The 25,741-nt window shown below is 38.9% G+C and overlaps 1 protein-coding gene across 4 annotated transcripts in view; it reads right to left on the bottom strand.

Annotated features, from left to right (window-relative positions):
* LOC136864585 (RING-type E3 ubiquitin-protein ligase PPIL2) overlaps positions 1-25,741 on the bottom strand; it is a 308,814-nt gene that overhangs the window by 208,354 nt on the left and 74,719 nt on the right. For all 4 annotated transcript variants that reach the window (XM_067141780.2, XM_067141779.2, XM_067141781.2 and 1 more), the window contains exon 4: positions 11,868-12,033. In XM_067141780.2, the coding sequence (XP_066997881.1) occupies positions 11,868-12,033 (166 nt within the window). The remainder of the gene's footprint in view (positions 1-11,867; positions 12,034-25,741) is intronic.

The following is a 25,741-nucleotide window of genomic DNA, read 5'->3' on the forward strand; positions in this document are numbered from 1 at the left end:
CAACAAAGCAGGTGATTTTATGTTACTAGTACTGTATATTGTATGTGTTAAAAATTCTCACAAATGTAACTTTAATTGTGTACTGAATACAGTATTGTACAATATACTACACTGTACTCACGTGAGAAAGTTGGAGATGGGCTGCTGCAGCTGCGATGTACTGTATTAAAGAGACAAAATCACTTCTATGGAAAACACTATTTTTTCACAATTTCAGCTGCCTGTGTCTTTCTAATCTTGAACACTTCAGACAGTTAACGCACACCACGCTTCTCACGTTTATGATAGTCTATTATGCCTACCTTTTCTTTTAGAGTTAAAAACTTCCTTGGAGCCATGTTTACACCATGTACTAATGTGAAACTGAACACATCAAAAGCCCACGAATCAATGAAAAGTAAGTAACCTGACTGTGAAGGTACGAATTCTAGCACTGTCGAGCATGTCAGATCACACACCTTCCGCAAGTGATAGCGTAGCTTAGTGTTGCCTTCCAAGAATGTAAACAGTCTGGAAAAAACGTTACGGTGTCTGCGATTCTTGGAAATACTGCCTGTGCAAAAAATAAGCGAAAACATACTGTACAGGACACAAATACCGTATTTTTTAAAAAAGAAAGTGTCCGTTAGGAGAGGTTTAATTGGAGTTTCTCGTGGCTATGGTGCGTCCGCGTCCGTAATAAAGGGTGTCCGTATAAGAGGGGTAAATTTCTCATACACAACATGGTATTTAATTACAGACCTAGAAAATCGTCCACCAAAGAGGGGTGTCCGCCGGCGAGAGGTGTCCGTTAAGGCAGGTTTAACTGTACATATTTTAAGAAAATCTATAATAAGCACATAAATTGGCAATATCTGTTATCAATAAAATTTAAAATGCTTCTGTGTTATAAAATAATGCTCATATTTTCATTTTACGATTACGGTATTGTTTTTTAACAGCGTATTTAACATCACGTATCTGAATGTTTCGGCTATTTATAGACTTCCCTCCAGAAGTTCTAAAACTTGCTGGTCAATGGCTACGTCATTACATTTAGACAGCAATTTGATTTGCTGCACAAGATGTTTCCTTGCATGATGTTATTCCAACTCGCTTTTATGCTTTTTTTTTTTTTTTTTTTTTTTTTTTCTATTTGCTTTACGTCGCACTGACACAGATATGTCTTATGGCGACGATGGGATAGGAAAGGCCTAGGAGTTGGAAGGAAGCGGCCGTGGCCTTAATTATGGCACAGCCCCGGCATTTGCCTGGTGTGAAAATGGGAAACCACGGAAAACATCTTCAAGGCTGTCAACCGTGGGACTCAAACCCACGATCTCCCGATTTTTTAAATTTTTTAAATTTGCTTTATGTCGCACCGACACAGATAGGTCTTACGGCGACGATGAGGCAGGAAGGGGCTAGGAGTGGGAAGGAAGCGGCCGTGGCCTTAATTAAGGTACAGCCCCAGCATTTGCCTGGTGTGAAAATGGGAAACCACGGAAAACCATCTTCAGGGCTGCCGACAGTGGGGTTCGAACCCACGATCTCCCGAATACTGGATACTGGCCGCAATTAAGCGACTGCAGCTATTGAGCTCGGTGATCTCCCGATTACTGGATACAGTAGAGTCTCGATTATCTGACCTAAACGGGACCTGGAGTACGTCGGATCACCGAAAATGTCGGATAATACAGAATAACTTTGAAAATGAACTGAAACAAACAGGAAGGCTATACTCTAGTACTAAAACAAGGACATGTTTTACGGTACTCTGTTTATTGAATTATCAATTCAATTGTACAGTGCATGGAGTATTGAATGAAAACATTCCAGATGTCTTACGAAAAGAAACTTTCTCCACAGATATTAAGCTTCCTAATGCCGTACCGCTTTTTCCACCGATCAAGCCACCCAGCACTGGCAGGAAAATTAGGGTCCCCTTCATTAAACTCCTTCTGGAAATACACAGCCTTTTCCTGCAGAATGGGGCCAGATATTGGCAGGCCCTTTTCGTGTTGAGATAACCAAAGAAATAGTGCTTCACTTACTTTTTCGTACTCACATTTTTCATTTCTTCTCTGCTCTGGTAGAGCACCACTTTTCAATTTCTTCCCTCTGTTTTTTTCCAGTCTCCCACTGTAACACATCCAACACCATAATCTGAAGCCACATTTTGAAGAATTTCCCCTTTGTCCAGTCTCTTTAATGCACTCAACTTGTCTTCCATAGAAACAATCACTTTCTTCCATTTACTCGCTATATTCACAGAGGATATGAAAATTATAACATCCGCACCCAAACAATACTACAATGAAAAATGACTGAAGACTCACTGCACCTGTCCTTGAGAAAAAACTGTCCTACCGCCAGCGGTCAGGCCAGTGCTTGTCCCATGGTCGCACCCTCCGCAGCGGGTGTGATTGAATTTAGTCTCCATCAAAAGTTCAAATGAAGTCTACCAGTGTCGGATAACACGGAATGTCGGATAAGCGAAAGTCGGATGAGCGAGATTCTACTGTACTGGCCGCACTTAAGCGACTGCAGCTATCGAGCTCGGTTCGCTTTTATGAGTCAGCCTGCTCGGGTTTTGTTTATAGAATATCAGCGAAAGGCAATCACGGAGAGATAAGGTGACGGGTAATACCGTTACGACATGGGAGACTAGGAAGAATATTGCCCCACCATTAGGTAGTGGGATTTCATCACTCCTAAGAGTAAGGTTAGCTGTTCGGGTCCATATATCATTTCCGTGGTTGTGCGATTTTCTTTGGATTTCTAAGAAGTATTTCCTTCAGTGTACGCTGCTATTCTTTTTATTGCAACAGTGATTCACTGTAAATGCGTGTCGTAACCTGCAAAATAATGCCAAAAGGAAAGTCGAGTACAAGGTCGCATCTTCAACAATATGTAGTGGAATTTAAAAGCATTTTCACTACTGATGGAAAAGTATTATTTTGCCAACCTTGTGGTAAAACAGTAAGTGTAGATCAACATTCTCAAGTAACCCAGCATTCGTCTGGAAATAAGCATACTGCAACTGCTTCGCGTGTGCATTCGCGACAATTACTAATAGCTGAACCAGCTACTTCAAATGCAGGCCCATCTAAATATTCTCAGGATTATTTAGATGTGTGCAGAGCATTTGTTTGCACTGACATTCCTCTTGGCAAAATAAATAATCTGGGACTGAGAAATTTCCTAACAAAGTACATTAATTTTTAGCCTCCACACGAATCCACATTAAGGAAAAACTATCTATCAAAATGTTACGAAGAAACTTTACAGAGAATTCGTGCAGTATGTGACAGAGAAAAACTGTGGGTGAGCATTGACGAAATCACCGATTCGAGTGGCAGAAAATTAGGAAATGTTGTAGTTGGTGTGTTGAAGAATGACAAAACTGCTTGTGAACATTCTTATTTGCTAGCGTGTAAAGAAATGCTTGCTGCATACCATGTCACTCTAGCTAGGTTATTCAATGAAGCCATGCACTTACTTTGGCCAAAAGGTATAAAATACGCCCATGCATTGCTTTTCCTTACTGATAGTGCAGCTTACATGAATAAGGCAGCTGAAGGCCTTTCTGTGAGCTTTCCGAAAATGATACACGTAACTTGCGTTGTTCATACTCTACACAGGTTATGTGAAACTGTGCAGGCTCAGTATCCTCAAGTGGATAAATTAGCGTCTAATGGCAAAAATGTCTTCGTGAAAGCACCCTCAAGAATCGATCCGTTTAAAGAGAAAAACCCGGATCTTGCGCTTCCTCCTCTGCCTATTGTTATGCGGTGGTGTACCTGGCTTAGCGCTGTGGTATACTACGCAGACAATTTTGAAGGTTTTGCATCTGTTGTGAATGCACTAGATAAAAACAACGCGTCATCAATTGAGATTCTTCAAGAGATACTGAAAGACACCTCTTTGAAAAATGATTTGGCGTTTATATCTGCCAATCTAAGCTTCTTGTGTAAAACTATACACATACTTAAAAAATCCACTAACCTGTTGTCCGAAACAGTGATGGAAGTTCACACTGTTGGAAATAAATTAGATTCACTCCCGGCTTCGCAGGTACAGGGACTGTTAAATGTCAAATATCAAAATTTGTACAGGAAAAAACAGAGGATTTCAAACAATGTGCCAAATTTCTAATGTATTAGAGAGTGCTCATGTTGGCGAAATTGATGGCGTTAGTGTTAGTAACATTCCTCTCTTTAAGTATGCACATCTGACTTCCTGTGATGTAGAGTGATCGTTTTCACAGTATAAGGCGTTCTTTAGAGATAATCGGCATGCATTTGTGATGGACAATTTGGAAATGACCTTTGTTGTTCACTGCAATTTTTTTTTTTGCTAGTAGTTTTACGTCGCACCGACACAAATAGGCCTTATGGCGACGATGGGATAGGATAGGCCTAGGAGTTGGAAGGAAGCGGCCATGGCCTTAATTAAGGCACAGCCCCAGCATTTGCCTGTTGTGAAAATTGGAAACCACGGAAAACCATCTTCAGGGCTGCCGACAGTGGGATTCGAACCCACTATCTCCTGGATGCAAGCTCACAACCGCGCGCCTCTAACCGCACGAACAACTCGCCCGGTCACTGCAATTCTGAGACTACTTCTAGCAACTAATATTCCAGCGTGTGATGGGTGAGTACGAACTGGTACCATGTTTTCAAAGATGGATAGGTTGCTTTTGCCATATTTAAACAAAACATTACCTTTAAAGAAAATAACCATAATATGTACTCTGGCATATCAAAAATTAATATACCATACTGCACATTTCCATACACAGACACAAATTATCCTTAAGGAGCACGTTTGGTACCACCATATTCTAATACAAACCGTTATACTTGTTTACTTCTAGAGCGCGAGTAGAGTAGTTATGTGATATTTAAAGGAAAATCATTTTAATTTATCACATATTTTAAAGTTTTTCAGCACGAAAAATTAACATTTTTCACATTTTTAGCACATAAAAATCCGCTTCCTAGTCATAACAGTATACCTCTTCTGTGAAAAATTGGTAAGATCATTGCTAAAGGAAAACAACTGCATTCCTTTAAAGGGTTCATTAGCAAACTAGGTGAAAAAAAATTAGTTCGGAACCAGCACAATTCTTCAATCCTTTTCTCACAATCATAGCAAATGAATATGCTGAAAATCACCTAATAGTAAAATAACACTGATCTGCACAAGAAAGTAGTGAGGCAGCACCATTCTAAATACATTTTATTTTTGAATCAATAGGCAGGTATTAGTTTAAGTATAGTGGCAATCAAACCCACTATCTTCAGAATGCAAGCTGAAAGCTGCATGTCTCAATCCACACAGCCATTTGCTTGGTATGAATTTTGGTCTTAATATGATATTCTAATAGAAGGTATGTATTATAGACTGGCAGTTTCATAATAAATCTTCATTTACTCGCTGTCACACTACAAGAAAGCAGGTGATTTCATGTTACTAGTACTGTATATTTTGCTTTTATTCATATTGTAATGTGTTGGCTGGGTAAATGAATGAAGACAGAACCTGGTAGCGTTTTACTTCTAAAATTTATTATCTAATTACTAAGACTACACATTAACACACAAAATTACCAAGATCACAACTCAGCGAGTACACAGGACACACACCAGTTTGCGCTCTCTCTCTCTCTCTCTCTCTTAGTCATAAGTAATAAATTTCATCATGGCCCGTACTGACGATTGATCACTATCAAAAGGGGTATATGAATAAAGGTAATAACATCAATGTAATTGGTACTGAATAGATGGACCTTCCTATACCATTTTTGATAGTTCTCTCTTAGTATCTCACTGTTTACCCACACCGATACACACAGTCTCTGATCACTTACAGTACAGACCCGCTCAGTCACATTCGTTGGCATTGTCACAGTCCACAGTTTGCAGCCCACGCACAATTATTTTGTAGCTCAGGACGAGGTTCTCTGTCCGCACCCCAGTGGAACTCCGTTTGCAGCATACACACGTCGGCACCCAGTGTCCCCTCACACTGTACCAGAACACCCAATGTTCTCCTACAGCAGCCGGCCCCAAGAGGCACACACGTGACGGCAGGCAAACAGGATGATCCTCAGTTCGACAGACGAACACTTAGCAGACTACCGCTCTTAACTCCAGCTGTCTCTCGTTAGCTGACTGAGTCCACTCATTCACTGACCTGCCACAACTTCAACTCCAACTCCTCACTGGCAAGTCACTCCTGTCTTATATAGCTGTGGCCGGCCCTTCGATATATATCGGCCTCTTGAAGCTCGTGGAAGCCTCCAGATATAAAAGGCTCTATTCCTGGGGGCCTAGTCATTTCTGTACTTCTCGAGGCATCAACGACATAGCAGCCAATGACGGGACTCCGAACAATGAGCACCGGGCCTCTATACTGACGAGGCTCCGGCCCGGTGAAGTCGCACAGCTGACGTAAATGGCCCCATCCAACGTCGGAAATTGAAAATGTCGAATGGAGAGACCAAGCTCAGAGCAATATCACTGTCAACTAGTGTTTGTTGCCTTTTAATTATTAATCTCACAAGTACATTTCAAACATTTCCCGATTGCATTGTATCCACAGTCGCCTATCGTCTACTGGCTACCCCAAGATAAAAGCGAGCGACTGCTTCTATCTGTGACACACTGAACCTTCTGCTCACCTAGGGGTTTGGGAGCTTTGCAACAACCTATGAGATTTGAGTCAACAATATTTCTGTTGTGCTTCTGTGGTAGAATATTAGTAATAAATATTATACTATCATTAACAGAATTCCTGCATGTGGATCTTATTTTCCACAGTGCTTGGTTTAGAGCAGGTGAGGTAGGGGACAGCACTACTACCATTTCGAACAAGTGGCAACAAGAGTGTTCACCCATCTCTGCTCAGCGCAAGCCTGGTTGGTTGCCATGATCATTATGGTCTGACACTGTGGTTAGCTGGTTCAAGTCCCTTTGGTGGAAAAAAAATTCACGATTAGAAAGTTGGCTGGCAAGGTAGGAGAGGGGGTGGTATACAAATTCTAATCACTAGACTGCATGCTAAAAGTGTGGATTCGATTTCAAATATCTCCCCAGTTTTCATATGCAATGAGGGCAAAAGAAGCTGTTGATTGGTGGTTCGTCCATCGGAGCAGACCCCCTTGGTGTTGTTCAACAGGAGTTGGCTATGATGATGGGTTTTATGCTACATAATGACAATTCTTCTTCTTATTTTTACAAGTTTTTTCCGTCGCACAAACACAAGATAGATTTTTTTGGGTTTTTTGGGTTTTTTGTTTCCTTGTTTCATGTCGCACCGACACAGATAGGTTTATGGCGGTGATGGGACGGGAATGGGCTAGGAGTGGAAAGGAAGAGGCCGTGGCCTTAATTAAGGTACAGCCCCAGCGATGACAAAATAAAGATCACCAATTGTTTCATTTTAATGTTATATTAATAGGGACTGGCAAAAGGGGAGGTTACTTTTCTCATAAAAGTGGTGTTATTTTTTTTTATGAGAAAGTGAAGATTTTACTGAGTGAATTTTCCTGGCAATAACAAGAAATTATCTAGCCCTCAAAGGTAAAAATTGACATAACATCAACACTTTCCTCTTAAATTTGTCCTCATGTCTGAAATGACTAATGACACTGTTGTATGAAGACAATAACTGTGCATTAGCACATGCACTTCTCAGCAAACACTGCCTTCGTAACACTCACTGCTTCCAGAATATCCATGATGTTAAAATGAACTACTGATCCACATTCAGCATCCCAATTCTTTAACGCACAGAAACCAGACACCATTTCTTACTGATCCATTCCCTTGAAAGCAGGCAACCCAAGTTCAGCGAGAAAGAAGTGTTTCACTCCCATTAACACAATAACTTTGGGGGCCAACGCTCCTTCAAATAACCTATTGGATGGGTCTTCAGACATCAGAAGGTTAAGTTTCAACATTGATTTTGTTGCCACTTGCCTGAACGATGTCCTAACAGCAGCTCCTTGAGCTGCATCCACCTAACACAGTCTTCATGGCGCTGGAAAACATATCCACGTCTAGATTCCTGAAATGAGACTTCAACTTTTAAATCTCCATACAAAAAAAGTGCAGATGTAGGTGGAGCCCTCAACCTTTGTGATGAGCTCTACCATGCACTGCCAATGTTCTTTGACAAAAATCACCTTCGTATGAACTGAAGAAATGTCTGCAGAACTTAGAGAAGCAAAATAAGAAGTTCCGCAGTTACCCATTCCTATAATTTCATCCTATTTGTTATCCATTCCTTTAAGTTCATCCTATTTGCAGAATTCCACAACGTACGGCAAGCAATCCATCAAATAAAAAACACTGAGGAACCAAGAATTGCAGTGTCAATACTGGTAGGGGAGAGAAGGTACAAAAATTTCCTGTTTTTCTGTTGACTAACGAATAGTATCAAAAAACAAATACAGGAAAACCTCTCTATAACGGACACGTGCGGGACTGAAAAAAAATGTCCGTTACGAAGGGGTGACCGACCGAGAGAGGTTATGAAACTGGTACCATTAAACATAAGTTGGAACACAATAACCCATGTATTGTATGTGTTAACAATTCTTGCAAATGCACCTTTAATTGTATACTGTATGCAGTATTGTACAATATACTGCACTGCACTCACATGAGAAAGTTGTAGATGGGCTGCTGCAGCTGTGATGTACTGTATTAAGAAGACAGAAACACTTCTATGGAAACCTCTATTGAGCACACTGTACACTATTACCGTTCACCATGTTAAAATTAAGAAGAATATACGAGTTTTTGAAACTTTAAATCAATATGTCGATGTAACAATCTCTAGCAGAGTACAGTAAAACATTAGCACTTGAAAAAAATCCTTAATGTTCGTTTGTTTTGTCCATTTTGGTTTAGCAATGATGTTTTCACTATGTGCAATTAAATCCTGGGTCAAATTTACAAAATTTTCATCGTTTTGTTTATAACAGAATTCTTTCAGTCGCTTAACAAAGCCGAGAGCCTCACTATACGAGGTTATTGGCAGCACATTAATTTCCATATTTTCTTCAAAGTCGACATTAGCATCGCCTTCACTCCTGCTTTTGTCAGAATCTTCATTTTTGTCCTTCCTCCCTTGGATTGACTGAAGAATCATTTTTGTGTCTCCACTCTCACACTTTGTTGGAATATCTGAATCAATTTCGATATAGGTGTTCACTTGTACACTGTAACCTGCTGCATTAATCAACTGTTGAGTTGTTTCCATCAGGAAGGGTATCCAATTCTATTTTGGGATGTCCACCATTCGTGGGATACCCAGCTTTCAGAAAGCAGTTCTGAATTGTTGAGGCTGTAATGTTTTTCCATGCATTGGTTATCCACGAAATTGCTTGGAGAACATTCAGTCCCTTTGTCAGTGTTTGAAGGGTTACTTCATTCCCGTTAAGTTCTGATACTATGTGCTTCATCACTAACTGTCTGTACATAACCTTGAAGTTCTGGATCACTCCGTGGTTAAACGGCTGAGAAAAAGACGATCTTCACATTTTGCAACTTAATTGTGTCCGGATGCGATGTTGCATTATCGAGGAATAACAACACTTTTCGCTTCTGGCGTATACTTTTTCTGTCCAATTGTCCTAGCCACTCTGTCATTATTTCTCTGGTCATCCATGCTTTCCTATTAGCTTTCCATTCAATGCCAAACTTCATAACATCCATATTCTTTAAACACCTTGGTTATGCAGCGTTTCCTATCACAAGGGGCTTCTCCCGTTCTCCACTCATACTTGCACATAACAAGACCGTAAGACGTTCTTTCAAAACTTTTCCACCAGTACAATGATTTCCTTGAAACACAAAGTTTTGTCGGGTAAAGCACGGAAAAATAATCCAGTTTCATAAGCATTCAAAATATTTTCCGGAGTATACCCGTCTGTGATTGAAGATATTTTTTTCTTGCCAATTTTCAACAATCTCCATATTAACACTAGATGATTCTCCACAAATCACTCTGATGTTGATACCATGTCACTTTCTGAATCTTTCTAGCCAGCCATTTGAGGCTTTGAAATAACCGAGCCCGATAGCTGCAGTCGCTTAAGTGCGGCCAGTATCCAGTATTCGGGAGATAGTAGGTTCGAACCCCACTGTCGGCAGCCCTGAAAATGGTTTTCCATGGTTTCCCATTTTCACACCAGGCAAATGCTGGGGCTGTACCTTAATTAAGGCCACGGCCACTTCCTTCCCACTCCTAGCCCTTTCCTATCCCATCGTCGCCATAAGACCTATCTGTGTCGGTGCGACGTAAAGCAATTAGCAAAAAAATAGAGGTTTTGAAATCTCCAATACCTAATTCTACCACGAATTCTAACGCTTTTGCTGATATCATTGGTCCTCACACAGGGACATTCCTACTTCTTGTTTTAGGGAACCACTCTAGTGTTGCCTTGTCAATAAGAGCTTCACTACCACTTTGAAACAGTTTAATGATCTGTTCGTTGCCCTTTAAATGCCATTCTTTCACTAGTTCCTCTTGCTTTTTCACAATTTCAGCTGCCTGTGTCTTTCCAATCTTGAACACTTCGTACAGTTTACGCACACCACACTTCTTACTTTTATAATAGTCTATTATGCCTACCTTTTCTTTCAGAGTTAAAAACTTCCTTGGATCCATGTTTACACCAACTTACTAACATAAAATTGAACACATCAAAAGCCCACGAGTCAATGAAAAGTAATCTGACAAGGAAGGTACGAATTCCAGAGCTGTCGAGCATGTCAGATCACACAACTTGCTTAGTGTTGCCTTCTGAGAATGTGTAAAGCCTGGACCAAAAGTTACGGTGTCTGCGATTCTTGGAAATACTGCCTGTGCAAAAAATAAGCGAAAACATACTGTACAGGACACAAATACCGTATTTTTTTAAAAAGAAAGTGTCCGTTAGGAGAGGTTTAATTGGAGTTTCTCGTGGCTATGGTGCGTCCGCAATAAAGGGTGTCTGTAAAAGAGGGGTAAAATACTCATACACAACATGGTATTTAATTACGGACCTAGAAAATCCTCCGCCAATGAGGGGTGTCCACCGGTGGGAGGTGTCCATTAAGGCAGGTTTTACTGTGCTTTGTGTTTTGCCATTACAGTATTGAGGTCAGCGAGTTCCTGAGGTGTAATACTGCCTAAGAGGTTTAACTTATGGGCCCAACATTGCACATGAATTAACCAATCACGCAGCATCAGCTTCAAAACTTCTAACACTTTGTCATGTAACAGGCAGAGTCGGTAACTACACACCTTACAGCTTTATATTCTACACCATACTCCTAAATTTTTATTTTATCTCATATATATTTACAATTTGCTTTACGACGCAACAACACAGATAGGTCTTATGGCGACCATCGGATAGGTCCAGGAGTGGGAAGGAGGCAGCTGCAGGCCTTAATTAAGGTACAGTTTTTCAATTTCCAAGTAAACAATATATTTCTGTATATATAGCTATAAATAAAAAATTAAGCAAGCAAGTTGGTTATGCAGTATAGGTCATATAGCTGTATGCATGCACTCGGGAGATGGTGGATTCCAACCCACTGCTGGCAGGCCTGAAGATGGTTTTCCATAGTTTTCCATTTTCACACCAGACAAATACTGGGACTGTACCTTAGCTAAAGGCCACAGCCCTGTATTACCTCCTACATCTCATTCTCATAGTCATCAAAAACTAAAATGTGCTGGAGCAATATTAACCTGCTAGCCAAATAAAGATATGTCATACAGTGATACACTTATGTGACAAAGAACTGCTTGCAAAATCCAATGAAAAATTTATTTATGAAACTCCTCAGAGGATTCAACCAACATTCAAAGATCACACCTACCTTCATCCTCAACTCGAATATTATTTTTGATGTGATGAAATGTTGACAAGTTGAATTTCTCTAAGTTGACAGGGTCTTGAATTGTAATTAATTCTTTTCTTTCAAAGGGTTCATCGTTCAAAAGGTCCTTCCAGTATTTGGCTTTGATATTAAGTTGCTCCACAGCCTATATTTGAGGAAAAGAAAAAAGCACAGCTAATTTTACTATTCCTATCCTAGCATCAATTAACAACAAAAACACATGCCAGTACAGGAATACATACAGTCATACAAGTTTTCAGTCAGCCTTGCACACAATAAGTACAGAGGGTTTTTGACCAGGATGTCCCAAGCCTATTCTACAACATGAAGCAACAACAGCACTACAACATGAAGCAACAACAGCAAAGTCTTAATACTGTGCACAAATATCAGTTTGTTTCACTTCTATTTCCGTCTTTTGGAGAAACACAGCAGACACAACCGAACTAGTAAGCATTGATGATATCAGCAGGTTTCAAAAATTAGTTGTCAAATCAAGAATTCAAATTCAGTCCACCTGATCCCAGCCATCTTGACATAATCATCAAAGACCAGGTGTGGTGGTATAACCCTAATTACCGTCATGAAAGTTTTCCTCGTTATACCTCTGCAAAACTCCTATAACTAACCTGGAGATCCCCAGCATCTGACAGTCATATAGGACCTCCCACAGCCCATAAATTCTCTGGTGCATTAGGTTTGCCTTACCCTTCAGTACCCTACCGATTCAAAGTTTAGTTGTGAAGTCATAATATATACTGTGTGGGTTGTGTAATTTTGGAATTATAAGCATGTTCCCCTTTTCTCAAATGTGGTATTATATAATGTATACTGCCTACAGAGACAAACACAGCAACTTTGTAAACTTTGCAGCTTAGACACATGCCAAGGAATGTGTATTTTTCTGAAGAGGGTGATTAAGCTGAGGAATCAGGCAACTATGTCTCCATGTGCTCAAGACTATAATTCACTGTAGCTGCAATCCAATCAGAAACGTTCGGTTTTAAACAAGTCAATCTCTCTTATTCAAAAACATCCACTCCCAGACATGCATTAAAAAAAGAATGAAAAGAAAAACACAACATTTTCAGAAAGATCACAATCAAACATTAACAAGATGTTAGCAGAATTATCTTACAGTTACCAACAGGTAACCACAATCAAATTATCTATTCTAAAAGAAAATATAAAGATGTTTAGATTTTCTAGCACAAGTACATTCACAAGTTGATCAAGAAATATGCTGACAAGGTTTCACCAATCTTTATCGTTACAGACAGATACAATGAAGTAACTTCTTAACATATCTGTGGAAGTACAATCAATCCCTATTACATTAGAAGGGACGTGACTGAGCATCTAGCCATGAAAGCCAGGTGTACCAAACTAGAGAGAGCTTTCCATCTCTGTATGAACATTTACAAGTCCAAATCCCTTTCCCTTTGCCTCAAACTTTGACACTACGAAACCATAGAAAGAACGTCGGTATTGTATGCTACAGAATGCCTGAAAATGGTTAAAACGGGACAATTCAGGAATCTGGAACTGAAAGAACGAAAGAGCCTGAGAAAAATTATGGGTCCCATTAAAGAGGAAGATGACAAGCTTTACCAACATTCGGAGAGCATAACTTCAGCCATGAGAAAGAGGAGACTTATCTTCTATAGTCATATAGTCAGAATGGAAAACAAGAGACTAACCTCATGAATCTTCAACACCATTTCACGAGGGAAGGGAACAAATGTTAAATGGAAGAAACTGGTTCGAAAAGACCTAGAATTTTTTAAAATTTATCCCAAGAATATATTCAACTTAGATAAATTTAAAACGCTGATCAGACCATCCGACACTCTCCAGTCACTGCCAACTAAAACATTGCGTCGTGGAATGGGAGTGAAGAGAACTCAGGATAGGAAAGCAACCCACCGCACAAAGATGAAGGAATACTGGACTAAGAAGAAAGCTTACCAGAGTTAGGAACCACGTGGTCCAAGGGGTCTCAACGAAACAAGAAGAAGGGACTGGTATAAAAATTTGGCAAATCCAAAATTCTCAGTTTTTAATTACAATTTTCTTCTGCTCAACCAATTAGTGGAGATCTCCAGTATTAGACCGTTAAAATAGTAGCTTTCACCAATTCTTTTTCAACGTTTCTATTTGCAGTTGCATCCCATTATCCAACCTTGGCAGGTTTATAATGCGTAAGTTGCATTTTCCTCCACTTTCAAGATCAGTTTACGTTGTGGCATGCCGGAAGGCTGTAAAGAATTTAAAAATTCTGTAGGGTGTTGAATGGTTTCTTTAGGATACACTACTTTAGGGTGAGGCAAACCTAATGCACCAGAGAATTTATGGGCTGTGGGAGGTCCTATATGACTGTCAGATGCTGGGGTTCTGTCAGTTATAGGAGTTTTGGAGGAAACCTTTCCACTTGTTGCGAGCCAACTGAGGGATTGTACCTGAACAGGTAAGGTGTGTTACAGTGAAAATCCTATGCACAATACAACAAATATTTCTCGTTAGGTGTGTATCTTTTAAAGAAAAAGTCATACTAAAAATACAGACTTAATTTTAACAGACAGAGGATGCCTGGCTGCTTTATCATGGTGTGGTTGTTTATGGAGTGGTGAGAAATAGGATGCACTTCTGAGAAGAAAACATGATGTCCAGTATGAGCTCTGACTGATGAGATGCTTCAAGACATTCAAGTCAACATGGAAACAAGTCTGGGGGAAAAAAAAAAAAAAGGAGTTGGCACCTTGCAAAATAATGTGGCATATCTGAACATTCTGTTGCGAGGGTTTTTAAAACACTCAAGTTTTATCTCAATGCTAAGGGTTAGCAGCTAACAGAGGAAAAAAAAAAAACCAACAATAATTAAACATTTAACAGGATAACCCAATAGTTTTCACATCATCTCTTTTTTCAATGGAAATTCTCCATGAGATTTTTGATGAACGAGTACTTAGCCTTGGAAATTCGGTCTCGCTGTTTGCCAGATTTAGCTGCTTGTGTTTATTATCTTTGGGGTACAGGAACAACTTCACACTCTTCAGGATCTCGGACAAGAGATTACAAAAGTGTAACACATTGTATAAGCCAAGGTGAACTGCAGCAATTTTTCCAGAACATTCATGATCCGCTCTAACTTGTGCCTGTACATGAATGGTGAACATTTTCAACAGGTGTGAAGTACAGGTAAGACAAACCTTCAGTACCATAAATAGTCAGTGAAATATTGTACCCCTTCGCATTGCATTATAGCTTTCCTCGGCGAGGGTGCCTGTGCTGTTTATAACGCAGGATCTACTCCAGCCAGCAAAGTCCCTGGTACGTTAGGTTTGCCTCTTCGTGTACGTTTCCTGAGAAATAAACTTCCATCAAGGTGTTGAATTTGGGGAGAACCATGTTGTGAACATTTGCCATTTGTATATTTGTGGGTGATAATATTGCAGTTTCCTTCATGAAAGAGGCTTGTTAAAATATTATGGCTATCAGGATAGAAGTATACTGTACATCCCAAATGAATACTGTAAAGGACATTTTTTAAGTCTTAGATACTTCCTTCTAACACAACAATGATAAATGGTTGAATGTGTGGATTTCCACTCCTGCCTATGTATGTATTTTTCCAAGGTTCTTCTGGCCACCTTCATATTAGCTTGCTCCATTCACACCATGTGATATTTAAACAATTCATGACCTTTCACTGAAATGATGTTAAATCATAAACCACACAAGAAAATTACATACTGTAGTGGATATTTTTCTCTAAATTAGACTGAGATGAATATAAAATTTATTTTGACCAAGATTATGAGATTATCTTAAAATATTGTTCCTAATTTTAGGACTTACTTTTTACTCAAACTATAACATACAAATGCTTATTGGGGGTTAGCTCTTACAGGAAGGTATATGCCGATGCCGACTTCTTTTTAGAGCTACTTATGCTCAAAAATTCTTTCACATATACTTAGGGTGTCTCATTAATGGTTTAGGCACCGTAAGCCAAGAAAGCACTCAGCTGGGTGATTTTTTCTTTGACTTAATTCACTGAAATCATCACTATTCAGCTCCCTCTTGTCACAGATTAGGCTGCACAAACCGACTGACTACTTTTAAATATGTATAGCCGCTTGTAATGAACCATAATATTTTTTTTGCCTGTCTATCTCCTGTTGTGCAGTGCCTATTAATCAAAGCCCTATCAATAAGTTCTACAAACATTATCTGTTATGTTGCTGTGATTCCAAGAGACACATTGCACCTGCAATATGTTCTCATTTATTGCAAGACTGTTACTAAGAACTAAAAGTGGAATCCCAGCAATGTCCTCTCTGCTAATTCCTTTGTCAAAGGTTGATCTCAAAATGTAGCTGAGTTTACATACGAAACACATTCTCCCACTTTCACATCAACAAAAGGAACCTGGCAAGAAGTTAAGCTCCTAACATGTATCTGGTCAATCACAAGAGAAACTTTTTGATCTCTTCAGTTCTGAGGAGAAATTTTAACATTTTTTTTCTAAAATGTTAATGATAAAGAATCTACTGGACTTATGCTACATGAATTAATTATTAACTACTTTGGTTAATTTCCATCATTTGGGATACTTCCTTCTAACACAACAATGATAAATGGTTGAAAGCGTGGATTTCCGCTCCTGCCTATGTATGTATTTTTCCAAGGTCCTTCCGGCCACCTTCATATTAGCTTGCTCCATTCACACCATACGATATTTAAACAGTTCATGACCTTTCACTGAAATGATGTTAACTCGTAAACTACAAGAAAATTACATACTGTAGTGGATATTTTTCTCTTAATTACACTAAGAAAAGGACAATCAGGTTGAAAACACTTGTAGTCTCATGCTTCATGGAATGAATATAACAACACAGAACTGAGGAGATTAAGCTGAACACACAAAAACTCATTTTGACTAACATGAATTTTGCAATTGTACTTTGTCAATATTCGCTAATTGTAATTTCAAGCAAAGGTCTGGTTTAAATAACATACAGTACATACTATCATACATACTATAATTATTATATAAAATGGAAAGAGAACAATTATGTGTGAACGTATACATCAACATAGGATGTTAGAAAAGAGGACAGGAATATGTACAAAGAGTAAACACAATGGCAGGTCAGTGAGGATAGAGGAGCCAACAGAAAGGAAAGTCAGACCAGATATAAAAACACAAAAGGACAAAGATAATCTTCACATGTTCGTGCAATTCTTCTATAGATATTTTTTTCTCAGCTAAACCACAATGATTTAGAGGTCCCTACTATAAACAAAGGGTGGTATTGAAGAGTTTAAACCCATCAGGTCCCATCTCTGTGTTTGTCGTCTTTTATTTCAATTTCACGTTTTTTTTTGCTAGACGTTTCAATGTAGGGTGACTAGACTTCCAGATTTCACCCGATAAGTCCTGCTAGTTAAGTATTTTGCGAGTGTCTGGCCAGCTCTTCACGATACAACCAGAATGTCTGGCTTTCTGCCTTTCAAGATCATCATGTACCAAATATTAAAATACAGTATATAAGATAAAATCTGAGATCAAAAGCAGGTGTTTCTGCACTTATAAGAAAATTACACGTTGTAAAGAGAAAATTTCTCTTCGTATACAGTGACCCTGCTTCCGGTTAGTGTCACAACCCTCACAACGGAATCTGGCATCCAGATAAATTTCCACTTCATACTTCAATTCTACAAGTGGCATCTCCAAAAACTGTAAAAGTAAATAGTGGGATGTACAGCCAGTAACATTATTATTATTATAATAGTTTTACAAGCACTATCTGTTTCAACAAGTATGCAGCTTGTTGCGTTTGGTCTGTAATCTACAGTAATATTTTAGTGTTTGAGTTTGTATTTAACTGAAGTTTTACATTTAAAGATGCTGAAGAAGGTAGGCAATGGGATCGAAAACCACATGCTAAAAAAACTACTTACAAAAGTGTAAATTTAGTGATTTTATGATACGTTAATATCCTTGCTTCACTCAGGGTCGTGTAGAAATTTAAGCAAAATGAACCGTATGTGACTATTACATATCTATGGCTTCAAGAGGTGTGATGGATTTGAATAGTAACTTAACAGCAAATGAACATATTACGTGCTTTAAAAGTTCATCCTCCTCTCGTGTGGTGACATCTTGCTTCACATTAACATTCTTGAAGGTAGATGAAGTGCTAATGCAACTGAGGGTACATTATCTTTCATACTACAAGTCACCACCAGACTTAAAGATCTATGGATTGTACTGCATCACTACTTCCTAACCTATTTGAGGATTTGGAGATCTCTAAGAAACTGACATGCACACGAACAAAAACATACAGACCCATTGTTAACAAAGTATTGCTTCTGCATTCTTTCAAATGTGCACTGAAAAGGCCTTGTGCAGGTCTTTCAAGTTGATGCTGTACAGGTGACCTGTGCATCTGTGAGTATGGGGCCCTACCTATGATAAATTTAATGCTGAAGATGGCACAAACACTCAGCCTCCGAGTCAGAGGAATTCACTAACGAAAGTTAAATCCCCGACCCGGCTGAGAATTGAACCTGGGATCCCATGTACCAACGGCCAGCATTCTAAACATTAGCCATGGAGCTAGACAGCATAAGTGATGAAAAATTGCTTCATCACAGCAATATATGCTGGCTTTTTTTCTGTCCACTGAGAGAATCCTTAAGTTGAATCCTGCTTTAAGATCTTATTTTCTAAATCAGAGTCTTTTTCTGCTAGGGGCTTTACGTCGCTCTGACACAGATAGGTCTTATGGCGACGATGAGATAGGAAAGTCCTAGGAGTTGGAAGGAAGCGGCCGTGGCCTTAATTAAGGTACAGCCCCAGCATTTGCCTGGTGTGAAAATGGGAAACCACGGAAAACCATTTTCAGGGCTGCCGATAGTGGGATTCGAACCTACTATCTCCCGGAAGCAAGCTCACCGCCGCGCGCCTTTACGCGCACAGCCAACTCGCCCGGTAAATCAGAGTCTAGAGCTCCAAGAATCTTGTAAGATTTCTTCAGAGATGAGTTTACAGAACACCATCTTTCTCTAGTTCATTCACTCACACATGTATTTTATATTACAATTACATATCTGGAAAAGGAACACAGCTGTTTACTAGATATAATTCAGATTCAGAACTCTGTTTAAAAGACTCTGGAAAAGAGGTTGCAAAATAAGTTTATGCCAATGGAAGTTTCCCCCAAAAAACTTGAGAATCTAAGAAAAGACGGATTCGAAATAATTTTTTTTTTTTTTAACAATTTGCTTTACGTCTCACCAACACAGATTGGTCTTATAGCGAAGATGGGACAGGAAAGGGCTAGGAGTACAGAACTAGCATTTCCCTGGTGAAAAAATGGGACACCACAGAAAACCATCTGCCAACAGTGTGGTTTAAACCCACTATCTCCTGAATGCAAGCTCACAGCTGATTGACCCAAACCACACAGCCAACTCGCTTAGTAGAAATAAAGTAAACAATTCCATAAATTCTGCCCTGTCTCAGTACCAGTCATGTAAAAGCTATTTAGATAAATGAACTGTTCAATGCAATAAAATAGAGAGCTTTTATTGGTTGAACATGTAAGATTTGAAAGACTGTAGTTCCAATATTATTCCTTATATAAAGTGTACCGGGCGGTACACCTCCACGCCGCTAATTTAAAAGGTGCGCCAGTTGAAAATCCTCTGCTGGAGGAAGTCTGAACTTTATTGATGGTATTAATTTTCTACCTTCTCAGAAGATGTCACTACCTGTAAATTTTGGAGTTTTAGAACTGTGTCATTTTTGATGTGTTTTTGTTTTGCTTGAAGTAAGAAGTGTGAACTTTCTCTTCTAGAGGACACTACTGAAGAACTACAATAGTGCACCCTAGTGCGAAGAAAAAGAACTGTTCCTTGGAGAAAATTTTATTTCAAAAGTTTGTTCTTTGTTAAATTTCTTTCAGTCATTGGTTAAGTTGGCAATATTACCCCTTTCTTTCCCCTTGTTTTAAATCTAGCCAATCCTGAATTTCTGAAATTAATTTTCCACCAATAATGTGTTTCTTCTTCATCTTGTGTAGGGGTTTCTCTTTATTCTCCAATAAAGTGATTGTGGGCGGGTGTTCTCATTTCCCTAACGCCTAGAACCTTCCGCGAGAGTATATAAACTGCTGATTTTAGGGTCTCTGCGCCACTTCTGTTCCATCTTTTTGTGTGTAAAGTACATAGCAGGGGGCGGGAAGCGCCTCTTTCTTCGGCAGCGGTCAACAACAAGGTAATGGCCAATTAATAACTTCTTTCTTTGCTAGCTCAGCAGTTTAACTCTCGGGGCGGGTCCGAAGCTTTTTCCGTTATGTAACCTTTCTTAAAATGTAAAGAAACTTGTATCTATTTCATCTTTTAAACTGCATATCGGGATAGATAGTGCTTAACCCTCTCGAGCTCCCAATCATATTGTTTTGAGGTGAACTTATTTTTCTCAACCTATTCTTCGTTAATATAATGTAAATTGTTCTTTTCTGAAGTCACCTCTGTAGTATGGGATTAGCCCTTGCATTAACGGCCTAGTGCCAAGTAGGTTTTAAATAAAGTGTATTAGGAGTGCGGAGAGCCTCCTTTCAAGTTGGTATTTTAGAGGCCATATAATTAACCTTTTCTCACTTAATAGGCCTCAGTAGATTGGGTATTTTACCCCTGTGTTTATGTCCGTTGAGGACAGCTTGAAGGTGGAGTTTGGTGTGGCCTGGGAGAGGCTTAAAGTTGAGAGTGAGTGGCTCTTTTGAAAATTGAGTGTTGTATGCCTCGTGGAGGCTTTTCAGTGTAATTTGGAGCAGGGGCTCCTAGGCATGAATGGGGTTTTCTGCCCCTCTGTTGAAACTTGTGTTTGGGGTAAAACTGAGCTGATTGCCCAAGCATTGTGAAGTCAGGGCGCGAAGCCCAAATCCTGTAAATATTGTAACTACCCTTTGGACTTGCTACTTTGTACCTGCCATGCTTGTTATTTCTTTATTTTTGAAAAGAAAATATAACCTTGTTAAATTTTAAATTAATTTTACTTTCGTAGCTTGAGACCCGTTCACACCCGCCACCCGCACCTTCTTTCACCTCTACCTACCGCTAAAACACGGTAACATAAAGTACTGTAAGATGAAGTGATTCCGATCAGGTGGTACAAATATTATCATTTACGTATTTTTCAACACTAAGAAATATGCAAGCAGCATCATAACAAGAAACCTGCGTCTGATCACTGTTGCAAATTGTTGACTATTTTGTCTATACTGTAATAATGGTATGTTGTAGCGCATGGTACCAACAAATGTCATTATCAGTAGATGTGTTCAACATGTGCCACACTCGTGAAATACAGACGTCGGTCACATATCTTCCCTTGGTGTCAAGCACGTAAGCTGTATAATTTGTATGTTATGATCTTATTTCATATGAGCATATTAAGTACTACTCTTTATTTGCTTGTCCATAGTTCATACTGTTTTCCCACTATGCGTACCTAATTAATATTGCAAATTTGTAGGGTGAATCCCATCATACGAGTATATAAGAAGGTTCTGGGACAAACCCGAAAATCCAACTATAACCCACAATATCTTCTTACCGCTATGAAGGCTGTAAACTCAGGAAAGCTAAGCATTAGCAAAGCATCAGAACAATATGATAACGCACAATATGCAGTTCCTTACATGATTTTAAATGGCATACTAAAAAACACAATCTATATATATAAAGCAAGATGTCCTGACTGACTGATAATTAACGCACAGCAAAACCTACTGGAGATAATTGCATGAAAATTTGAGGACATGTTCCTACCGTAGCTTAGACGCGCACTAAGAAAGGATTTTTAAAAATTTCTATTTTAAAGGGGTGAAAAGGGGTGAAATGTGATTTTACTTTTTGGTGAATTTCTCCATTTCTGTGAAAAATATTGTACTTATATTCAATCAGATATTTATTTTCATATATCATAAATAATATTTTAAAATAAATTTTTAAAATTCCGATTTTAAAGGGGTTAAAAGGGGTGATATGTGATTTTACATTTGTGTTCAATATCTCCGTTTTTAACAATATTGTACATATATATTCATTCAGTCTTCCAAATTGTCTCAATAGTACAGCAAAAATCTTGCATTTCTTGAAAAGTCAAGGGAAATATATTTATTTTCAAGATTTTCCAGATGAAATACTTCCCGTGCGAGCATGAATCCTTGGCTTTTGCCAATTAAAAATGGCCGCAGCACTTTCCAACATATAAGTGTACGCAACAATTCACTCCGCTTCCGTGTATTTTAAGATGGTAATAAACCAAATCCTTAAAGAAAAGAAAATTCAATTAACAGTATGTAGGCCTTCATATACGAATGTTTGTGAGTGAATTCATGAGAAGTTGCTTTACGCTGCGCTGATAGCGCAATTGTTAAGACTATAGACGGCAAGAATGCAGGTTCGAATCTGCCCACTGTCGGCCTTCTTTTAACACAGGAATATTGTTTTATCAATGAGATTTATTACAGTTTTATATTTTGTTAGTGAGTTATGCAGCCGCTTACAGTTTAAATGAATTGTTTCATCCGCACAACTGGTGAAACAGGCTAGGCAAAAACAGTACCAGTTCGGCGCGCGCATGCGTCATTAGCAAAGCTGTCTACGGTTCGAAGATATGTCACTCATATTGACAAAGGAGAGACCGGAGGGAACTTGCATAATATTGTCGACCAGTAATGAAGTGAGTGTGATAGAACTCTTGAGCAATAAGCATTTGAACCTTGGCAATTATGGCTAATAACTATTTCTCCTCAGAAGAGTACCAACATTTCATATCAGAAGATTCAACAAACTGGTGTGTGATATTTCAAGGAGACAGTCTAAACATTAATGGTGAAGTGTTGCCACATAACATTGTTTCTATTGTAGGTGACGGTGCGTGTCTATTTAGATCTCTTTCTTACATTTTATATTCTACTCAGTTACGGCATAATGAAGTTCGTAAAGCTATAGTTTCGTAAGTTGTCTCCATTTTGTCCAAAAATCATGTTAGTAATAACTAATCCTCTTCAAATTGTGCCGACTTTTCAAGTCAGAAGATTCAACTTATGGTGGAACATGTGAGTTGACGGCAACAGGCAAAATATTTCCATACCGCTTTGAAGCTTATCGTGATCAAAAGATATACTGGACATTTAGTGATGAAGCTAATCCCGTAAAATGATTGCGATTTACTGGTAATCTCTATAATGGACATTTTGAAATACTGTATATGAATGTCTGTGCGAAGAAACAAGTGCTTCATTCGTTGTTACAAAAGTTTATGAAAAACGTCGTACTCAATACTCAAATGCTACGAGAAAAATACAATTTAAAAAAGCAGCAGCCACATTTTTACAGAATAATCCTTCCGCACGTACCACTGCTGGAAGTAAATACCAAAAGAAAAATCCTGAAGTCCATAGAGCAGCAGTGGACACTTACCAGAAGAATAACCCCAAGGTTCATAGAGCAGCGGCACCAACATACCAGAAAAATAATCCCGAGTTTCATAGAGCAGCGGCAGCTACACACCATCAAAATAATCGCGAATATCACAGGACAATTCAAATGCGATATGAGCAACAACACCCTAGGGTCCGAAAAGAAAGACGATTGCGTCCATGTAAAAACAAGTTTCGTTCCGGGATGTCTTACGATCCTGAAATTAATTAGGAAGATAACAGCTTGATAACCACTGGTACAATGATCCATAAATGCCAAATCTGCAATGCTCTCTCAATGCCGAAACCGGGACGGGAAAACACATCATTTACGTTCACCAGGCATGTGTTGCAATTCTGGCAAGGTTCAGCTGCCACCTCTCTAATCCCCACCTGAACCATTGTACAGTTTCTAATGGGTGCCCATCCAGATCATGGTCATTTTTTGATCGAATTAGAAAACAGCAGCGGTTTTCAAATGACATCTTTTGGTGCTAAGCAAGTCATCCAACCCGGCTTTATGCGAACTTTCAAAGTACAAGGTCAAATTTAGCATTCCATAAGCAGTCTATTGCCAAATGCTCATCAAGATCCTGGATTTTTGTAGATTTACTTTAATGAGACGGCTAATGAATTAAATGAAGCATTGCTTACATATTTTGATGCAGAAGAAATAGAGTATAAATCGGTCGACACGATATTACAAACGGACGATGCTGTCAATTATCCAGTAGAATTCCTAAATACTCTTAATCCTCCAGGATTCCCATCTCACAAACTTCGTTTGAAAGTAGGAGCACCTGTAATGTTGTTACGTATTCTCAAACCACCTAATTTGTGCAATGGCACTAGATTACGTGTTGTGATGTTTGGGACATCACTGCATGTTTTCAATTATTGAACTATATAATTAATTGATAAGATGTATATATTTAATCACTGATAGGTCATTTTAAAATTTATATATATATAGGGTTTTTATCATCCATTTCAATCATCATTTCATTTCTTTGTATCGCGGCTATAACGTATTCTGAACGAACAAATAAGAGCCAGCAGGCTAATTTCAGCCCATTTCCAGGAAAAGTACGTCATCTAGGTTACGAGAGACCTTACCCTCTCTACCTCATGAAGAGACAGTTGACACATTATAAACGCCCACTTTTCGAACTTCGCTACCTGACGCTTTATTTCAGCGGGAAAGTTCAGCCTATGTGAATGAACGTAATGAATCAACGTGATGGATTCACAGCAATACATAGAAGGGATGAGACCCCGAATCTTACTGGACCATGTGATATGGCTGATGGAAGGAGACTTTTGAACGGATATACTTCGAAGACAAGAGCTGGAGAGGACATTCTTATTCTTACTTGTAAGCAGATTGTCACTTGTATTCGGACATTCTTATTCTCACTCTTGGAAGACACTCTTACTACGATTCTACGTCTGTACATCGGAGAAGATTTTAACTTAGTTCACTTCGCATCTGAGTATATACTACTCAAAAGTTACTCTCATTAGGACTTGTTATCTCAATGACGAGAGGTAGTCAACGGGAGATCGGTTTTGACTAGTATAGGGGAGGAGAGCTTTTATTATGAGTTTAGCTACGCTACTGTTCCGTAATACGGAAGAATACAAGTGTATTCTCTCCATGAACATAACCCATGGTGGTTTTGCACTTAAAAGTAGGACTCATTACGACTTTATGTAAAGAGTAAAGTAGGAAGTGTTAAAGGCAGGAAAAGCATAAGTAGGACTGGAATCCAACAACAGATGAGGCAGCCGGTACGAGAGATCCACCCATCATCAGCTTCTAGACAACAGAGTCTACATATGGTGAGCTTATGGCATAAGTTACTGCAAGTCTTTGCGCAACAGTTCATTTTCTTAGAGTTTGTTACCTCTACTACAGGGGTAACACCAAAAAAGGCACAAACAGAGTTAAAAGGGGAAGTTAAGACCAAACTACACAATATAAAAGGTCACTACACACTCGGAACAAAACAGTAGCTAACATTATGGTGATCTCCAACAAAACATGTACGTAAATATCAGTAGGGCCAACTAGTGAACAACAAACCGGGAAGATGAAAAGGGCTGGGGAACCTACCAAAGGCATGGACATGGCTTAGATAGCGGATTCCGAAATAAATGGCTGTGATCCTTAGATTTTAAAAATATTATTTACAAGATAATTCTACAAATACATTCCAAGTTATGAGCTATAAGTTCAGTGATATACATAGGTTATTCGTAGCAGTGTAAATTCAAATTACAAATCAACTGTAAATCTAGTTACCAATGCAGTAGTACAATCCAATTTACAGGTTATCCAAAATC

Source organism: Anabrus simplex, chromosome 2, assembly GCF_040414725.1.
Source record: "Anabrus simplex isolate iqAnaSimp1 chromosome 2, ASM4041472v1, whole genome shotgun sequence".
Lineage (NCBI taxonomy): Eukaryota > Metazoa > Arthropoda > Insecta > Orthoptera > Tettigoniidae > Anabrus > Anabrus simplex.